We start from the raw sequence: 17,589 nt of genomic DNA on the forward strand, positions 1-17,589 counted from the left end.
TTCTCCATATCCGTCATCAAGGTCTTAATCAGCGGAGTGTAATTCTGTTGGAATAATTTAGATGGATCCGCTGTCAATCGTATGCCTAGATATTTTATGTGATCTCTCGATATTCTTAACTTGTAGGTTCTCCCTATGTAGTCTGTGTCCAGCTCCGGCATCCCTATGGGTAACACACTGGATTTATCCATATTCACCTTGTATCCGGCCAATTCTCCAAATTTTCCCAAAACGTCTGCCAGTGCCGCCATAGATCCCCTCGGTTCAGTTAGCGTCAGTAACACGTCGTCGGCAAATGCCGACACCACGTATCGTTTCCCTCCGACATCTACCCCTTTGATATTCGGGGCTGCGCGTATTGCCTGAAGGAGCGGCTCTAAAGACAGGGCGAATAATAAGGGCGACAATGGGCATCCTTGTCTCGTGCCATTGCTAAGACCAAACGGTTTTATCTTTGCACCCGAAATGCGGATTTGGGCTCTGACGTTGGTATACATTGCTCGAACCGCAGTCGTGAACTGAGCCGGGAATCCAAGGTGATCCAGCATTGTAAATAAGTAAGGCCATTGAACCCTGTCGAAAGCCTTTTCGGCATCCAACGATAGTAATATCGTCGGTATCTTCCTCGTGGTTTGTCTCCATATGAGGTCCACGTTACGTCGAGTATTCTCGAATAGTTGTCTAGTTGGAATAAACCCCACCTGGTCAGGGTGAATCAGCCGAGGTAGGATCAGATTTATCCTGGTAGCCAGGATCTTCGCTAGTATTTTTGAGTCGTGATTGATAAGGGAAATCGGGCGAAAGTTTTCTGGGGTCGACAAATCTCTGCCTGGTTTCGGCAGTAAAACGATGTCTGCTAGTGACATATCCCTATCAGGCGTTCCTCCATCTAATAATTCGTTAAGCCAATCAACCAGGTGTGGAACCAGTTCTTCCCTAAAGGTTTTATAATAAGAGCCATCGAATCCATCCGGTCCCGGAGCCTTATTACTTTTCAGAGTATAGATTGCCACTTCTACTTCCCCCTCTGTAATCGGTTTCCTCAAGGACTCCACTTCCGCCCCATTTAGTTTTGGTAAATCCAGCCCGGCAAGGAAGGCTTGTATCTTGTCCCTTTCGTCGCTGATTCTGGCGGGGTCTGTTGTGGAGTGGTTGTATAGTTTAGCGAAGAATTCCGTAAATACTGTAGCTATATCTGTGGGGTCTGTGCGGTATTGACCTAAGGCATCTCTGATTTTAGTAATGTGGGGTCGATGCTGTCGTGGCCGTAACGTTCTCGCCAGTAAAACCTTTTTTTTTTTTTTTTAATGGTCTGTATACGGTGTATATACCAAATGTTTGAGTGCAAAAAAAGGGAACAGTGCAAAAATAATAAATACAATATTAAATCTTGCAAGGCTACTTAAATTCCCCTCCCTGTCTTATCAAAGAAATATGGGGATTCAGTTACATCGTATGACCATGTAGTGTTAAAGGGATCCTATAGGCATCCAGACCACTTCATCTCATTGAAGCGTTCTGGATGCAGTTTCCCTGTCCCCTTAATCCTGCAAAGTAAAACATAGCTGGGTTATGGCAACCCCTAAAGATTGTCTGGCAGTGGAGTCGCTTCCTGCATTCTAACGAGCTTGACGTCCTCCTGCTTTGTACGAGGGTGTCCAGATTGATTCAATGCTTTCTATGGGGAAGCTCTGATGCACTTGCCACACATGTGCTTTAGGTTACCCCCATCGGCGTGACATCGCTGGAGGAGCACACCAATCCAGCATCGAGGATCTCGGCGATCGAAAGTGGTGAGTTTTACAAAGATGATATTAAACCCTTTATTCACCTGTGGAGGACAGCGCGGGAGAGGGGCACTATAGCATGAGGAATTTCTTAACCCTATAGTGTTCCTTTAAGCTCCAAACTATTTCACAGAAACCCCAGCTGATATTGGGATGTTGTGATGTGTTGGTGGTGGGTGTAATAATGCAGCTGGCTTCTTTTACAGACAACTTACTGAATTTAGATTTCAACCTTCCTAGGCAATTCTTTTGGTTATTATACATAAATAACCCTTACTGATTTAAAAAAAAAAAAAAAAAAAAAAATGTTCACACCCTATGGCTGTTTACTTTACTCTAAATAACCCTTGGCTGTGAAATCTATTTCCACCTACTCTGACTGGAGGCTCAAGGTATTTTTAAAGTATATTTATTGCACATAGATCTGTTTGTACTGTATGTTTATATGTGCGTTTTAATATGACCACGTCACCATGTGTGCACACACGATTGTCCCTAGTAAACAGAAGAAACTGATATCAGTATCAGGAGAAATACTTCAGTGTGAACACACACACACACACGAACGAACACACACACACACACACACACTTAAATATTTCATATAAAGCTTTTTATATCGTTTCATTATAATAAACCACAAAACAGATTCGGTATTGATTCAAACCCCAAAAATTCAGTTCAAAGTTTAATTAGAAAGTAAATGGTTCGATCTGAGTGCTTACTGAGTATTCAGTTCCTATAGGGGACAGGTCGAAATAACAAAGTCTTGGGTCCTAGAAAAGGATGGCCAAAAATCGTTTCACTGAAGCTTCTAGTAGGTAGTGTCCTCTCACTTCCTAATAGCAGTTTAGTAGATAAGAAAGTACAAAGGAAAACTATATGGTGCAGTATCGTTTTTATTTTAAATATTAAAAAAACAGTTAATGTAGTGTACGGGGTACAAAAGATGCATAAATAGACGCGATTACAAAAGTAAAAACGTCCTCGCGAAACGTGTAAGGGAACAGGCAGTGAGAGGTACCACACCGGACTCCCTCACAGCGAGGTGCTCAGCCGAGGAGTCCATTGTATCCAGCCTCGGGTGTCCAAACAGAAATTTTGTTTGTAACCAAGAGGAACAAAATCCTTTACATTTTTTTTTCTTCTTTATTTTTGTAGTGCACTTGAAAACAAGCAGGCTTGGGGTACCACAACAGCAAGCATGTCAATAACAGAGATAACAAAACATTGGTATGGTAGCAAAAACAATGGCACATAGTTTAGAAAACTTTGCCTGAGAGGGGATATAACATTATACAAATATATTCGGGGCCAATACAAACCATTGTGTGGAAATCTATTCACAAACCGGACTTTACATAGGACACGAGGCCATGCGTTTAGACTAGAAGAAAGAAGATTTCGTCTAAGGCAAAGGAAAGTTTGTTCTTTCAGCAAAAAAAAAAAAACAGCTACTAGATGCATACTTGCAAAAACAGAATATTCAAGGATATAATCTTTCAATGTAGGGTAATGGCTGCTTGATCCAAGGATAAATCTGACTGCCATTCTGGGGTCAAGAAGGAATATTTTTTTCCTAGCTCATTGCAAAATTGTGCTTCAAACTGTTTTTTTTTTGTTTTTTTTTTGCCTTCTTTTGGATCAACGGCAAAAACACAAATGTGAGGAAAGCTGAACTTGATGGACCAAGTCTCTTTTCAGCTATGTAACTATGTAACATTTTTCTTGTAACACGTTAGAAATTGTGATTAAAGTCCAGCAGGAAATAATATGATAAAGTAAATCATATTTCAAGATGGTAGAGTAGGCTGGAGCTATGTATGTATGTTCAGGGATAGTGATAGTATGGTGCTACATAGTGGGGACATAGACATTTAAGCATTACTACCTTGTCTCTTTCTTATAGCTTATAGCTAGTTTATTTCCAGGCACAGGCAAACATTACAAGAGGGTATGAATAGGCCTGTATGGCAAATCTAGTTAGCTTAGTAGTGTTAGTACCACTGGGTGCCCCTGGTGTTTGGAGAGATGTATAAGTAAATACTATTGCCGGCCCTTCCTATCAGTATGGAGACGACTGCGGGTCCATTCCGCCGATGCCAGTTGATGGAGCCTTTGGATCCCCGATGTGCGGCATTCTGGTGGGCTGAGGCGGGAAAAACGGCGATTACATGATGCCACTTCGGGGTAGATTCCCCCTGCCATATTCTATAACAGATCCTCCACTCCCTCTCGCATCTCGTTGCACGCTGCTCCGGGCTGACACTCTCTGGTGGCAGGCTGCTCTCTCAGGCAAAGAGCCTCTTGTGGGTCGGCAGGGTTGGGAGGTAAATTTTCCGTGCAGACCTGTCTGCTTTAATCCTCGGTTCCTCCACCTTATTGCAGGAGTTGTCCTCAGAGTAGGCAGTGGAAATGCAGTTTGGTCTCGGGTGCCTGGACCTCTGGGCGAGGTAAGCGCTGCACGGGCATATTTTTTTATTTATTTTTTCAAACCTCTGTAGGAACAGGTCCACTCTGTTATTCACTTGCGGGTGTGCAGGCTTCAAGGCAGAGAGCGTGTCGGTGGCCATTTTGGTGACTAGGCCTTAAGCTGCAGGCATGTACAGAGTAGGGACGAACCAGCAATCAGTCCAATAAGCACGGCAGTGGGGACCGGGATAACCCCTACTGGTCCGGAGGAGGGAGGGAGAGCAGGCCCTGTTGAGACCCAAGATCGGTTCTGGCAGAGGAGCGGCCACCTCCTCTGCCCGTGCAGGTCCCAAGTCGGTCCGGCGCAGTACACTACACATAAATTCGAAACAGCACTTCAGTATAGTGTTCTACAGGATTATAAGGGTTCTTTTTGCCAGGCTCATACACATTTTATAGGTTAGTTGATGCCTTTTCCATGTTTAGGCTAGGGAGCTCCAGCCATGTGCGTCCTGCCCGGTTGGCTGTCAACTACTGTATTTTAATATTTAAAATAAAAGGATACTGCACTGTTTGATTTTTCCTTTTGCACTTTTTAGGCTCGATCTATTAAACTCCTAGTAAAACGAATGTAACTTTTGTAGTTATTCTAAATAACGGACCGAGCAGATTTTACTTAAAGGACCACTATAGGGCCAGGAAAACTCATTTCCCTGGCACTATAGTGCCCTGAGGGTACCCCCACCCTCAGGGACCCCCTCCTGCTGGGCTCTGGAGAGAGGAAGGGGTTAAACACTTACCTTTCTCTAGCGCCGGGCGGGGAGCTTTCCTCCTCCTCCTCCTCCTCCTCCTCCTCCTCCTCTCCTCCTTCCTCGCGACGTCATCGGCTGAATGCGCATGCGCGGCAGTCGCACGCGCATTCAGCCGGTCGCATAGGAAAGCATTTACAATGCTTTCCTATGGACGCTGGCGTCTTCTCACTGTGATTTTTCACAGTGAGAAGCACGCAAGCGCCTCTAGCGTCTGTCAATGAGACAGCCACTAGAGGCTGGATTAACACTCAGTGTAAACATAGCAGTTTCTATGAAACTGCTATGTTTATATAAAAAAAAAGGGTTAATCCTAGAGGGACCTGGCACCCAGACCACTTTATTAAGCTGGAGTGGTCCTTTAAGGAAATTAGCTTTTTAAATGGCAGCATGAATCATTTCGGTCTATTAAAGATGGAGTGGAGGGATATCCCACAGTGGAGGGATAAGACTGCCTAAATGAATACATTTAAAACATATTTGGCAATCCTATATAATGGGTAAACAAAACAAACAACATTAATAATCATAATCATCATAATAATAATCATCAGAAAGTGGAGATGATCTGAAACCCCCAAATAAACCCTATAAATATGGCTGAAACGTCGATGCTTCGTTATCTAAACAAGGACAGACTGCAACTGCTGTAGAAATTCAGAAAAGATTATATTGAATGCAGGTCTGTGTTTTTCATGATTTCTGAATCTAATCAGATTTTTCTCTCTCTCTTTCTAGCAGTGGACTTTGGCTCCTGCCAAGGTAAGATTTTACCTAAATATCTCCACCACATGTTCCCTCATTGACTGTTACTGTTATGTAGGTCCACGATATATGGGTTATACCAGTGTCTGCTACGTGACGTGGGTACAGATAGCGCTGGTAATTGGATTAAATACTTTATAACAGACTGATACAATGTAACTGTCACTTAGTTCATACAGATTGGGTGTAATAATGGAGGGGGGGGAGGGGAGTAGTGGGGTTCAATTTAGTTGGTAATTGAAAGGGGTGAGGAGGTGGTTGGGTTGATCGGTCTCTGGGGGCTGCTGGTTGAACAGGTCTGACAGGCTGGGGATCTGTTTCTGGAGTGGTTACCTCACCCCTTGGTGGTTCTAATAGGATGGGTGACGGTCTGGTGAAAGTGGTCTTATTACTTAGGGGTCATCTCTGTGGGGGAGCTGAGGGCTGGTGCTCTCTTTTTTAAGGGGAGAGTGTGAAGGTCTAACTTCTTTTTTTGTTTTTTCCCACCAGTTAACAGCCGCATTGTTGGAGGTGAAGATGCAGCTCCAGGAGACTGGCCTTGGCAGGTCAGCATATGGTATAATAATGATCATGCATGTGGGGGCTCCGTGATTGCCAACAAATGGGTCCTGAGTGCAGCACACTGCTTTCCTTTGTAAGTATATGTGCTAAACTTCCTCTAATCAAATGACACTTTATTAAATTCTGTCTATAATTACTACATATCCAAATCCAGTCTGGAAATCCCTGGCCCTCTGCGTCATGTCACTCTTCTGGCTCTTTTTAATAGAGGTTCCCAATTAAAAGTGAGATGTACATGTACTGAATTATGTCCTACTGAATTATTGTAAAAGTTCTTAAAATAGAAATATATACACTGATCAGCCTCAACATTAAAACCACCGGCCTAACATTGCGTAGGTCTATTTAGTTCAAATACGGTCCAGCTCTGATGTTCATGTCCCCATTGAAGGTAGTTTCTGCGGTGGACAGGTGTCATCATGAGCACTCTGACTGGTCTGCAGCCCTATATGCAGCAAACTGCAATGCACGGTGTGTTAGGACACCTTTCTATCATGGCCAACATTGGTTTTCAGCAATTTGAGCTACAGTAGCTGTTCTGTGTGATTGGGCCAGACGGACTAGCCTTTGCTCCCCACATGCATCAATGAGCCTTAGGAGTGTATGATCCTGACACCGGTTAACAGGTTGTCCTTCCTTGCATTACTTTGGTAGGTAATTACCACTGCATCCCAGGAACACTCAACAAGACTTGGAGATGCTCCAGTTGTTTAGCCATCACTAATTGGCCCTTGTCAATGTCACTAATTTTTCCTGCTTCCAACCCATGAAATCCAAGAACTGACTGTTCATTTACTGCCTAATATATCCCAATTCTTGACAGTTGCCATTGTAACAAATTAATCAGTTATTCACTTCACCTGTCAGTTGTTTTAATGTGGGTGTATGTCATGGAAAGAGTGAAGGTAGGCAAAGCAGATATGGATCTTGTGGCCTAGTGGCTCCTAGCACAGTATTGGATTCAGTCCATTCATGGCTACTGATTGTATGTTAAGTATGTCATTAGCAGTGACCAGGACTCAGGTCTTATGCCCACTCTCTTCTTCTGGCTTAACAAGTTTTATAAGAGATAATTTAATCTTCTCTCTGACTTGCTGTCGCAGGGACCACTCTTGGTCGGATTACGAAGTCAAGGCAGGAGCTTTCCAAATTGGAGTCCCTGAGCAATCCGTGCAGTCTAGTAAGATAGACAATGTCAAGATCCAATCTCAATACTCGCAGGACTCTAGCTCCTCTGCTGACCTGGCCCTGGTCTCTCTGGTTACAGCATTGACTTTCAACAACTACATCAAACCTGTTTATCTGCCATCAGCAAACACACAGTTTCCAGTGGGCATGAAATGCAAAGTGACTGGATGGGGCAATATTCGTCAAGGAGGTAGAAACATCTCTGATTTTAAGTCTTTACCATTGCACATGGACACATTTTTGTGTGTGTGTGTGTGTGTATTACGGGGAAAATAGTTTTAACATTGGCAAGGTGTGATAAAAAAAGAGTCAAGTTTGAGCTGGGTATTTGACTATTGGTAAGATGATATTGTTATCAATGCAATGCAGCTTCATTAACATGCCAACCTACAGTAGGTTCTAGTTTATACTGTACCATACAGGGCTTTGCAACCAGTCATAGCATTTACAGAAAATCTATTCTGACCGAACTGAATTTTGAGCATTCCGTCGTAGAATGCACTGAGATTTATTAAAAATCTGTACCGTATGGGAGGAGGGATGAAAGTGGCTACAATTTTAAGCTCTTGCATTTGTAGATAAACCAGTATGGCCAGCACAGAATTATTATTTTTCCAGCACTTGATGATTGTGGATCACTATAAACCAAAAAAATTGAGCCAATCACAATGTCGAGTTTATTTCCCAGAGCACTGTTCAGATCTTTCACAGTTAATGCTTCCGCCTATTGTAGACCAGTTCTACTGCAAAGTCAACAAGTGAACTACAACACCCAGAAACCATTGCACATACAGCAGTAATACTAGAGCCAAAATGGAAACCCTGGAGGTTGGGTGGGCAGAACGAATAGGCTGATTCAGAAAAGCACAACTCTAATCTTGCTAATATATTGCATCAATTTTGTTTGGGTATTGTTCCCCTCAGAATCTCTCCATGGTTCAAAAACTCTGCAGGTCGGACAGGTGACACTCATTGGTAGGAATACATGCAATTGTCTATACCACATCAAACCGACTGCCACCACCTTGGGCTCCATTGAACAAGACATGCTATGTGCAGGATCTGCAGCAGGATCAGTGGATGCCTGTCAGGTAGGTCATTCCAGGCTGGAGAATGCATTTAATTTTGAAACAAAGTAAAGACACTCCTATTTGAAGTTCACGGCTCTGCAGTTTTTAAAGTGTGCTTTCACTAAACCGGGAAGTGGCTTTGCCAATTAGGTTTCTGCACAATTTTTCTGCTGACCCTATTCCATAAATAACTAAATAGCAAGGATTTATGGGAATAGCAGTTTAGTTCACTCATTTACTGCAGAGAAAAGTAAAAAAAAAAACAATTGGATATCCCTGTTGTGGTACCTGTATAACATTAGATAAATATGGGGCCGGCCTTACCTTCATGGCAGAGATCAGCTAATATAATGCTTCCCTATTGGGAGACTATTGCGCGTGCACGGAACAAGCTCAAGCTGCGGGAAACTGAGTCAGTGTGCTTCCATTGGGTGCGTTTAGCACCTCCATGCAAAGCAAACATTGCCAGGTAACCCAGGAAATTCCTCTAGTTGAATGACAGGAACTAGAGCTGTTAATAGGCAGCAATGTTTACATTTCCGAGCCTGCACAACAGGCTACAGCCACTACATTAAAGAAACACTATAGAACTAGCAACAAGGCACCTAATCCACTTCATTAGCCATTATGGTCTCCATTCATGGCCCACCATAACACGGTGGCTAACATGCTGATACCTGAAATATCCTTCTAACACTCCTCCTGCAGGTGTGGAGTACATAGTATAGAGTAGCTGGGGTGCTTCTCTTAGGAAGTGCCTGCTCTGGATCTTTGAGCTGGGGCACAAGGGGACATATCTTATCATATTGAATTGGGAAGTCTGTTTCCTACCAAGCGGTTTCTACCCAGCAGAGTGTGACACTCCTCCTAGTGAACATTGGGAGTAAAAATTGTAATTCAGGGTTTGATTCACACCCGCGGGAGAGAAGCAACTCACCTGCTGAGCCATCAGGAGCAGCAATTAGGGGACCAGCTTAAGGTCCACAACCCAACAAGAATATGAGATACACTAAGCACCAAAACAAGTTTAGTTACACAAAGCCTATGACAATCCCGACAAGTCCTTATTTAAAAAGGATTAGATGCCCTTCTTAACATTTTGTAACTATTCCCTTCTCTTGTATACGGTAGGAGTTCCATTCCAATCTAGCTTTGAATCCACATTTATTACATTACCCACTTGGAAAGTGTAATAAACAGGACTCTAAATTGGTTTTGCAACAGCATTTCATGTCACAGAGAAGAAAAACTTTATTTATTTTTTTTTCTTCACTATTGTCCTCTTATTTCTTTTAGGGGGACTCTGGTGGACCGCTGTCCTGCCCAGCAAATAACAAGTGGTACCAAGTAGGTGTTGTCAGCTGGGGTGATGAATGTGGAGCCCCGAACAGACCTGGTGTCTACATCATGACCAGCACGTATGCCAATTGGATCAAAGGAATAGTGCCAGAAGCACAGATAGAGGATGTCTCTGTGGATTACCCATCACAGCCAGAGAATGACAGTGGATGTACAGGGGCTGATGGTGTCTTTTACCCTAATGGAGCACCAATCTACCTCCTGACCTTTGCCACGCTCCCGCTGTACTGGCTGACTACATATCTGCTCACCAACTGCTAGGACTCTTCCATTGGCTGCTCTTAAAACTCAGCCGCACAAAAAGACATTAAAGCCACAGCAACACTAATGGGCAGCCTTTAACCTCAACCTGGAGCACACTGTTCTACCCATGGTTGGCTTGTACAAATTGTTTTTACCATGTTGCGTCTGATTTTGTAAAATTGCCCCAAATATTTTCCACTCCAGCATCTTTGACACCAATATCTCTCAATCCTAAATTGCAATGAGAGCCTTGCACTATTATTACGGTTAGATGGAGCCACAGAACAGTTTTTCCAATGGCATTGGTATGTAAAAGAAGCAGAACTGAGACTTACAAATGTGCCTGCAACACATTACCTGACATTAATCTGTTTATGGCATTTGATGAGAGAGCATGTTCTGTTTTCACTTGCTTTAAAATAAACTACTAGCCCGGTAATCGGAACATTCATCTAGCGTGCTATATTGCAGGAAGGTGTACTTGTATATCTAATAAAAAGAAAGCGTGTTCTGCTTTAGAGAGAGATTAAACATTCATAACATATGAAAATCAACATTTGTCGTTTTCTAAATCATTAAATAACGTTCAATGGACTTTGTGTTCCGTTTAAATAAAAAAATATTTTATTATGTAAGAAACATTTCTACACCTTGTAAACACTAATAAAAGGTTTATTAACCTAAGTGTTCAAACTGTGTCCTTCCAATACCAGACTGACCAGTGCAGGACCTGAGCTTATGCAGAAACATATCGCCCCATGCTGGGAGGTGTGAGCTACAACAATAGGAGACAGTGCGGAAGGAGTTAAAACAAAGCATTCTCGAGTACAGTGTGACACTGGACTGCTGCCGAGGTAGACAAGCCTTATAGTATGGCCACTGCACTACCCACCCAACTCTTAACTTCTGTGTTTGATATCCAGAAGACGATCACCTGACACCACTCTTCAGCTTCTAGTGGGCTAACTCAAAACCACTGTGTGTTCATTTCTTGGATACCTTTAACAGTTTGTGTTTAGGGGGAGCCCATTTCAGGTTCAGAGAATCCACTGTAGAGGCAAAAGAAAGAAAGGGAAGTTAGCTTGGTTAAGTTACCGTAGTCTTAAAAGAAAAAGACCTCGCACTCTGAACTCTCCTGGCGTGTACTTAACTGTTTTTGGAGTTTGTAATAACCTTTCAGCTGAACAGAGAATTTATGTACCTTCAGTATTCTTACTCAGACTAAGTGTCTACAGCTTTGTCTATATCTAATTTAAAACTACCCAATTACAATAGCTAGCCTTCATTTCTCCCGCTCTGCAGGTCTGGCCTTTATGCATAGAAATCAAGCTTACTTTAACCGTTCTAGATATTCCTTCAGCTGCAAAAAGAGTTAGGAACAGTATGCACGAACCTCCTGTAATACACACTTTTAAGAATGCAAGCTTTGCCCAATTCTCTGAAATAACGGCCCTTAATCTACACTCTCACCGGTGATAGGGGGCTTCTTGTACTGTGCACTCTTTAGATGTTCCTCCACCAGTTTGGGGGTTACACAGATCACATGTTGTCCTTTCCAATATTTCACCATGTTGAGAGACTGCAGCGTGCCAATGATGTCATTCTGAGTGATACTGGTCATCTGGCTGAGAAGGAAACCAAGAAACAGATTCAGAAGTTGCGCAGAAACTTCTAAAAATACAAGACAAGTGAGCTAACCCCGTCATCGCTCACCTGAGGTCCTTGATGGAAAGCGTGCCTCGGAAGTCTCTCAATATTTCCAGCAGTACCCAAGACCAGTAGCTGCGGTAGCTCAACTTGCCCAAGTCAGAAAGAGGTTTCTCTGGGGAGCCCACGGTATTCTCGAGCTTGGAGAGTTCGTAACCTGCATGCAGGAGATTGTGTAATGCTTAGTAAGCCTTGTGTGGGCACCACAGGTGATTGGGGTAAAAGGGGTGGGTAGCCTCACTTACTGAAAGCTATGAGGAACTTGCCATAGCCACGTCGCTGGTATGGAGGAAGAGTAAGGATGCAAGCCACGTTGTTTCCATCTGGAGATTCCTTCTCCTGCAACAAGGAAGAGAAATACAAATATTGTTCAAGGCAGCCAGCAAACTCAACACAGAAATGTCAAGAAGGTTCGCAACAATCTACACGTAAAGAGCCTGCACCTGGTACTAAAAAAAGAAAAACCAAAACATACAAACATGGACCTTGTTCACTCTGACTTTGAACTCTACGCACCTTTGAGAAATATCCTACAATATGAGCTCCTTGCCGATCAACCTCTGTCAGGATGTAAAATACAAAAGGTTCCACATCAAAATACAGAGTTTTGTGATCTAGGAACAGCTTAGCCAAGAGACAGAGATTCTGACAATAGATTTTATGGTCTTTTCCATCCACTTCGTATACGGAGATATTACTCTTTCTGTAGATTTCCTTTCCTGGAGGCTGTCGCCATTGACAAAGTCCCTGCAAAAAGAATAGAGGAAAATTAGAAAGAAAGGGGGGGAAAAAAAAAAAAAAAACTACACATGGCTCAGCTACAAAAAAAGCCCAACAGTCCAATCCCCAGAGGCTGTTGGACACAACAAGCAATCTGATCAGAACTCACCAAGTGATAGCGATAACTCTTCTCAAACTTCATGTACTTCAGACAGTACTCGCACACCCAAAGTTTAGGCTGTTTCCCATAATCCTCTGGGAATGGGGAGAAGTACCATGCATCAATCTCATAGTTCCCAATGTGAATTTTGTCCACATATTTGACCTTTGTAATCTGGGGTTTAAGCAAGAACAAGGATATCGGCAAATAAAATATGGGTTCCAGAAATAAGCTGTGATAAATATTACAGAAAGAGTTGGAGATAAGTCAGTATAGTGTACTCACCGCCTCATGCTCTTTCTCCAGGGCTGCCGTTGTGGGGTCCATCTCTGCATATGTCTGAAATAAAGTAGGGAGGGAATGAGAATTGGCAAGCATCAGGCAGAGAAATTCACCTCTTTTGGGAAAATCACAGGGTCACTCCGCCACGTAGGCAGTATAAGACTGAGTATGCACGTACATCTTCAGGTGCCAGTGGGAGGATATTACCTTCTGAACGTGATTGATCTCATCGTGTTTCCGCTTCTGGTTCCGGGTGATTTTGCGCTCTGGTTGCTCAGAGATCTCACTCAGGTACTGATCCGTATTCTTCTGGACAGCATCCTTCACAGTCTTGGTCAGAGCCAAGCGGTTCTTGTCTACCCACTCATCTAGCCGCCGGTTAACTGAGGGAGAATGAAGAAACAGATCAAATATATGAGATTAGGAATGACAGGCAAAGGACACAATATCCGCATTTTCAGGGACCTCTGGCTATGTCCCTGAAGAAATAATGCAGACCTAGGACATTGAAGATAATCACCAGCATATTTAGGTATCAGTACCTTAATATTCACCTGCCAATGTTTATGGGAATACTACAGAATTAAAAATACAAAGATGTATGCCGAACAATATAGTGCTACCCTGCCCATTTAGGTGTCCATCAAGGAGCACCAACAAAGGAAGCTCGAGACTTGTGACACTAAATCCGGCTGAAGGAGCACCCAGTACTTTGGATATCCGCAGCATTTTATGGTTTTTATTGGTTGTCAAGTTTAATAAAGATACTGAAGAAAGGTCTTGGCTGGTGGTGAATCTCTCTTCATAGGTGTGGATCCCACGTACCCTAGGGACTGATCCTTCCTGAGCATTATAGTCGTGAGTGGAACTTCATCCTCTCTCTCCTTGTGAGTTTTAAATATTGAGAGCTTGCACAGTTACTTTACGTTCTCTCTGTTTTGTGGTTTTCTCTAGTCAATATCAACTGGATCTAGCAATATGGTTTACACAAGTATCTGAATATTCTAAGATTGCTGTGATCACTTTTCATGCACAGAACCACAGCATTCGAACATTGGGTGAGATATATAGCATTTCGGCACATCTCTAGAAGGATGAAGAGATTTTTTTTCCCCTTTATTGAAATTGTTTTATTATTTAAAAAGAACTGAAAAAGAAGAAAACCGTTTAAATACGTTTGAATCAATACAGGACAGAATTGTGCAGGTTATTCTGGGTTACAGATGCACGGATATTTGGAGACTTCATGCCCTGATCCCAATGCAATTGATTTAGTCTCTGGGTTTATCTTGATCCACACCCAGCTAACACGTAAAAACAGAGCATTTGGCTTGGCACAGATTTCATGAGGTTACGCCCTCCCTTCTGATATCGCAGTGAGTAGGTCAAACAGGTTATGCTGATGCTGCGCCATCCTTCCACCCCCCCCCCCCCCCAAAGCTTAAAAGAAAACCAGCAAAACAGGAAAACAAGCGCTGACTAACCTGACATGGACTGTTCTATGATATAAACCTGCCTTCCAAAGGTTACAACACTGTAAATAATACAAATGAACTTACAGCCCACATAATGCACATAAAACTCTTCTCGTCCTTCTTGTTCATTAAGTCGTGACTGGATCACCTCCGCAGAATCTGTCCCAAGGAAAGAGCAAAATCTTTTAAAATGTACCACAGCTGATCCGTTGTGAACAGAATAGTACTATAAGAGCCGAACAGTGGGCAATTATCTTAATGCAGCTTTGATTCATCTAAGGGAGCTCACAAAATCACAGGGTGCATTCACTAAATGACAAATAGCAACTGAATGCTGCTTGGTTGTCACAATTCGGCTGTTTTAACCTAATCAGCTATTTAAATAAAAAAAAATCATGTTATTTTAAACTGAACTGGAAATCGGCCAAATTTCCATATAAAGTGGACGATTCGGTTGTTCACAAACAGCCAAACTCCAACAGAATGGGCTTATTTGGTTGTTCTAATTCCCCTGATACCACGCCAGAGGAAATAGAACTGAAACTCTAAGAATACCCCAAAATCAGACAGAATTAAAGGGCAAGTCCAAGCACGATAATCACTACGGCCCACAGTGGTGGTTATGATGACAGAAATACCCTGGCCGGATTCCCCAGTAAACTGTTTAAGCAAACTCTCTCCAATTTATCATTTAAATGTTCAACAAGGCACTCAATTAAATCGAAGGGTCAGACTTTTTATTCACACAGGAGAGCTGCACCAAATGATAGCCTGAGCAGTAACTACAACATGTTATAAACCATCGCAGCGACAGTAAGTGGAATCTAGTTGAAAGCTGAGAAATGAGATGGCTACAAATGTTCTTTTTGTATTTATTTGGAAGGTCACGCCTTTAAAACAGAGTCACTTGGTGGCTCAGATCAGACCTAGACACATGTATTTACACATATAGAGTAGTAGAGAGTATCTCACGCCATGTATTGTCTGCTCGCCGACATAGGTAGGTCTCTCCAATCTCAACTGTCACCTCAGGGTCTCTTCCTGATGGAATTCCCATTCCTTCTCTGGACCCCAAATCCTCCTCGTCCTCTTCCTTGATATCTCTTTGATCCAGACTATCGTCCTGGGAGCCCATATTGTCCTGCAAGTTTCCGCCCAGTGGAGAGGTCTGATCCTCAAGAGAGGGATCTTCCATGGTTTTCAATCAGAACTAGTCAGGAGACACAAAATACACACAGGCATTCAACACAAGCCAATGCAAAATCAACAGTACAACTACAAGCACAGACTGGAATCCATGCTACATCTGATTCAAAAGGAGAACGTTTAAAGAACCTACATGCTACCTGTCCCTAGTATTTTATATAAAGCCACACAATTCCCAACAGTGTTCCACAGTGCCATTTACCGGCAGTCCAGGGAAAGCCTCTGGACAGAAATGTTTCTATGAAGCTAGATGTAAATGCTGAAGGGGTACCAGGTGCCTGGTTGGCTTAAAATGTAATCAGATTTTTTTGAAAAGAGGAATGTGACAAAATAACTCGAATAACTCGCTGTGAGGTTTATTCACTAAATACTGAACTGTAGGAAGTTTAAATTCAAATTACAAACTTTGGGGGGTGGGAGGGAATAATGGATGATTTGGGAAAATTCTCCAACTTGGCAATTCTTATTTCATTCCACATTATGAAACACATCAGCAGCTTTGTTTAAAAACTGAGATAGATGATCTGAACCCCAGCCGTCTTGGACTGGGCATCAGTCAGTCAAGTAAAACGGATAAGAAAGAAGGGCAGCATTTTGGTTTTTATAGCTCCACAAAATCTGCCTTGGACCGAAGTCAGGAGCCAGATGAGCAGTTTCGTGCCGTTGGACAGAAATTATGCTTTGCATTGATTGGGTAAAACCACCAAACAAACTTAGTGGTGTTAGATCAAAACAGAACTCTTCATGTGCCAGAGACATAAAAATGTATTGATAGTGTAGCTGCCTGCCGGGAATTTGGAAACAGCTGGATAGCAGTGGATATATGTTTGAAGAACACAGTAGCAGAAACTAGAAGCTGTGAAACACGTCCCACAAACACAGAGCAGCACAGCCAGGAGAGGGTGCTAGTGACAATGACTGAACATTGCATCATGGGAGACTCGGTATAAGTAGGTTCATGCGCATATAAACAGCACTCTCACTTGCATACAATAGAAGCATTGTGCTGCACGTTCCTGAAAATTCCAGAACGTGCTTGAAGGAAGCCGGCTGGCTAATAGCAGGCTAGGGTCATGTTTTCAAGTTTATAACAAAGATGGAACAGAAATGAGAGGCGGGTCATCAAATATAGTTACTATTATTTCATAATTAAAGAATCACTATGGGCATGCAGAGCACTTCAGCTCAATGAAGTGGTCTCGGTGCCAGGTCCCTCTAGTTTTAACCCTGCAGCTGAAAACATAGCAGTTTCAGAGTTAACTGCAGGGTTAATTCAGCCTCAGTGGCCATCTCCCTGACAGCCACTAGAGGCGCTTCCGCGATTTACACGGAGTAAACCGCACTTATTTGACTCTGGATGTCCTCACGGATCTTCAGCGTCAAAAAAGATCCGCTTAGGAAAGCATTGAGTAATGCTTTCCTATAGACGGGATTGAATGCGCCACCTCTGGCTCAACAAAAAGCTGACGTCGGCGGGGGAGAAGAGGTCACCAGTGTCGAGGAAGCCGGCGCTGGATTAAGGTAAGTGGCTGAAGGGGTTTTAACCCATTCAGTGCTGAGGGAAGGGGGCACTCCAAGAGCTTGTTTTCCTGGCACCTGTTTTCCTGGCACTATAGGATCCCTTTAAGAGTACCCATCATAGCGGATCAAGAACTTTTCTAGAGGACTGGGATTCTGAACAAACAAAAGACAAGACCAATAGATGGTTCTATGGAAGCAGATTAAAGGGACACTCCACTGCCCAAATACAAAAACAGGGGGGGGGGAAACAACTATTTAGTAGATACGCTTCCGATGAAAAGGCATGCATTTGTTTTTCATTTGGGGTATATCTGAAACAGTTTG

The 17,589-nt window shown here is 42.9% G+C and overlaps 2 protein-coding genes across 5 annotated transcripts in view; one reads left to right on the forward strand and one right to left on the reverse strand.

The window, feature by feature from the left end:
- LOC134572025 (prostasin-like) overlaps positions 1 to 10,878 on the forward strand; it is a 19,253-nt gene extending 8,375 nt beyond the window's left edge. Inside the window, exons 2-6 of one of the 2 annotated variants that reach the window (XM_063430806.1) lie at positions 5,750 to 5,770; positions 6,263 to 6,407; positions 7,438 to 7,712; positions 8,447 to 8,613; positions 9,889 to 10,878. In XM_063430806.1, the coding sequence (XP_063286876.1) occupies positions 5,750 to 5,770; positions 6,263 to 6,407; positions 7,438 to 7,712; positions 8,447 to 8,613; positions 9,889 to 10,212 (932 nt within the window). In that variant the 3' untranslated portion in view covers positions 10,213 to 10,878. Of the gene's footprint in view, positions 1 to 5,746; positions 5,771 to 6,262; positions 6,408 to 7,437; positions 7,713 to 8,446; positions 8,614 to 9,888 lie in introns of both variants that reach the window. The other variant, XM_063430805.1, reaches the window with a different exon arrangement.
- Positions 10,790 to 17,589, reverse strand: part of KAT8 (lysine acetyltransferase 8) — a 21,923-nt gene continuing 15,123 nt past the window's right edge. For all 3 annotated transcript variants that reach the window (XM_063430793.1, XM_063430794.1, XM_063430792.1), the window contains 10 exons: positions 15,511 to 15,748; positions 14,623 to 14,697; positions 13,271 to 13,446; positions 13,067 to 13,120; positions 12,791 to 12,955; positions 12,418 to 12,648; positions 12,147 to 12,240; positions 11,908 to 12,058; positions 11,665 to 11,819; positions 10,790 to 11,243 (listed from right to left, as the gene is read on the reverse strand). In XM_063430793.1, coding sequence (XP_063286863.1) covers positions 11,179 to 11,243; positions 11,665 to 11,819; positions 11,908 to 12,058; positions 12,147 to 12,240; positions 12,418 to 12,648; positions 12,791 to 12,955; positions 13,067 to 13,120; positions 13,271 to 13,446; positions 14,623 to 14,697; positions 15,511 to 15,733 — 1,389 coding nt within the window. In that variant the 5' untranslated portion in view covers positions 15,734 to 15,748 and the 3' untranslated portion in view covers positions 10,790 to 11,178. The remainder of the gene's footprint in view (positions 11,244 to 11,664; positions 11,820 to 11,907; positions 12,059 to 12,146; positions 12,241 to 12,417; positions 12,649 to 12,790; positions 12,956 to 13,066; positions 13,121 to 13,270; positions 13,447 to 14,622; positions 14,698 to 15,510; positions 15,749 to 17,589) is intronic.

The sequence above is a fragment of the Pelobates fuscus genome, chromosome 8, assembly GCF_036172605.1.
Source record: "Pelobates fuscus isolate aPelFus1 chromosome 8, aPelFus1.pri, whole genome shotgun sequence".
Taxonomy (NCBI): domain Eukaryota; kingdom Metazoa; phylum Chordata; class Amphibia; order Anura; family Pelobatidae; genus Pelobates; species Pelobates fuscus.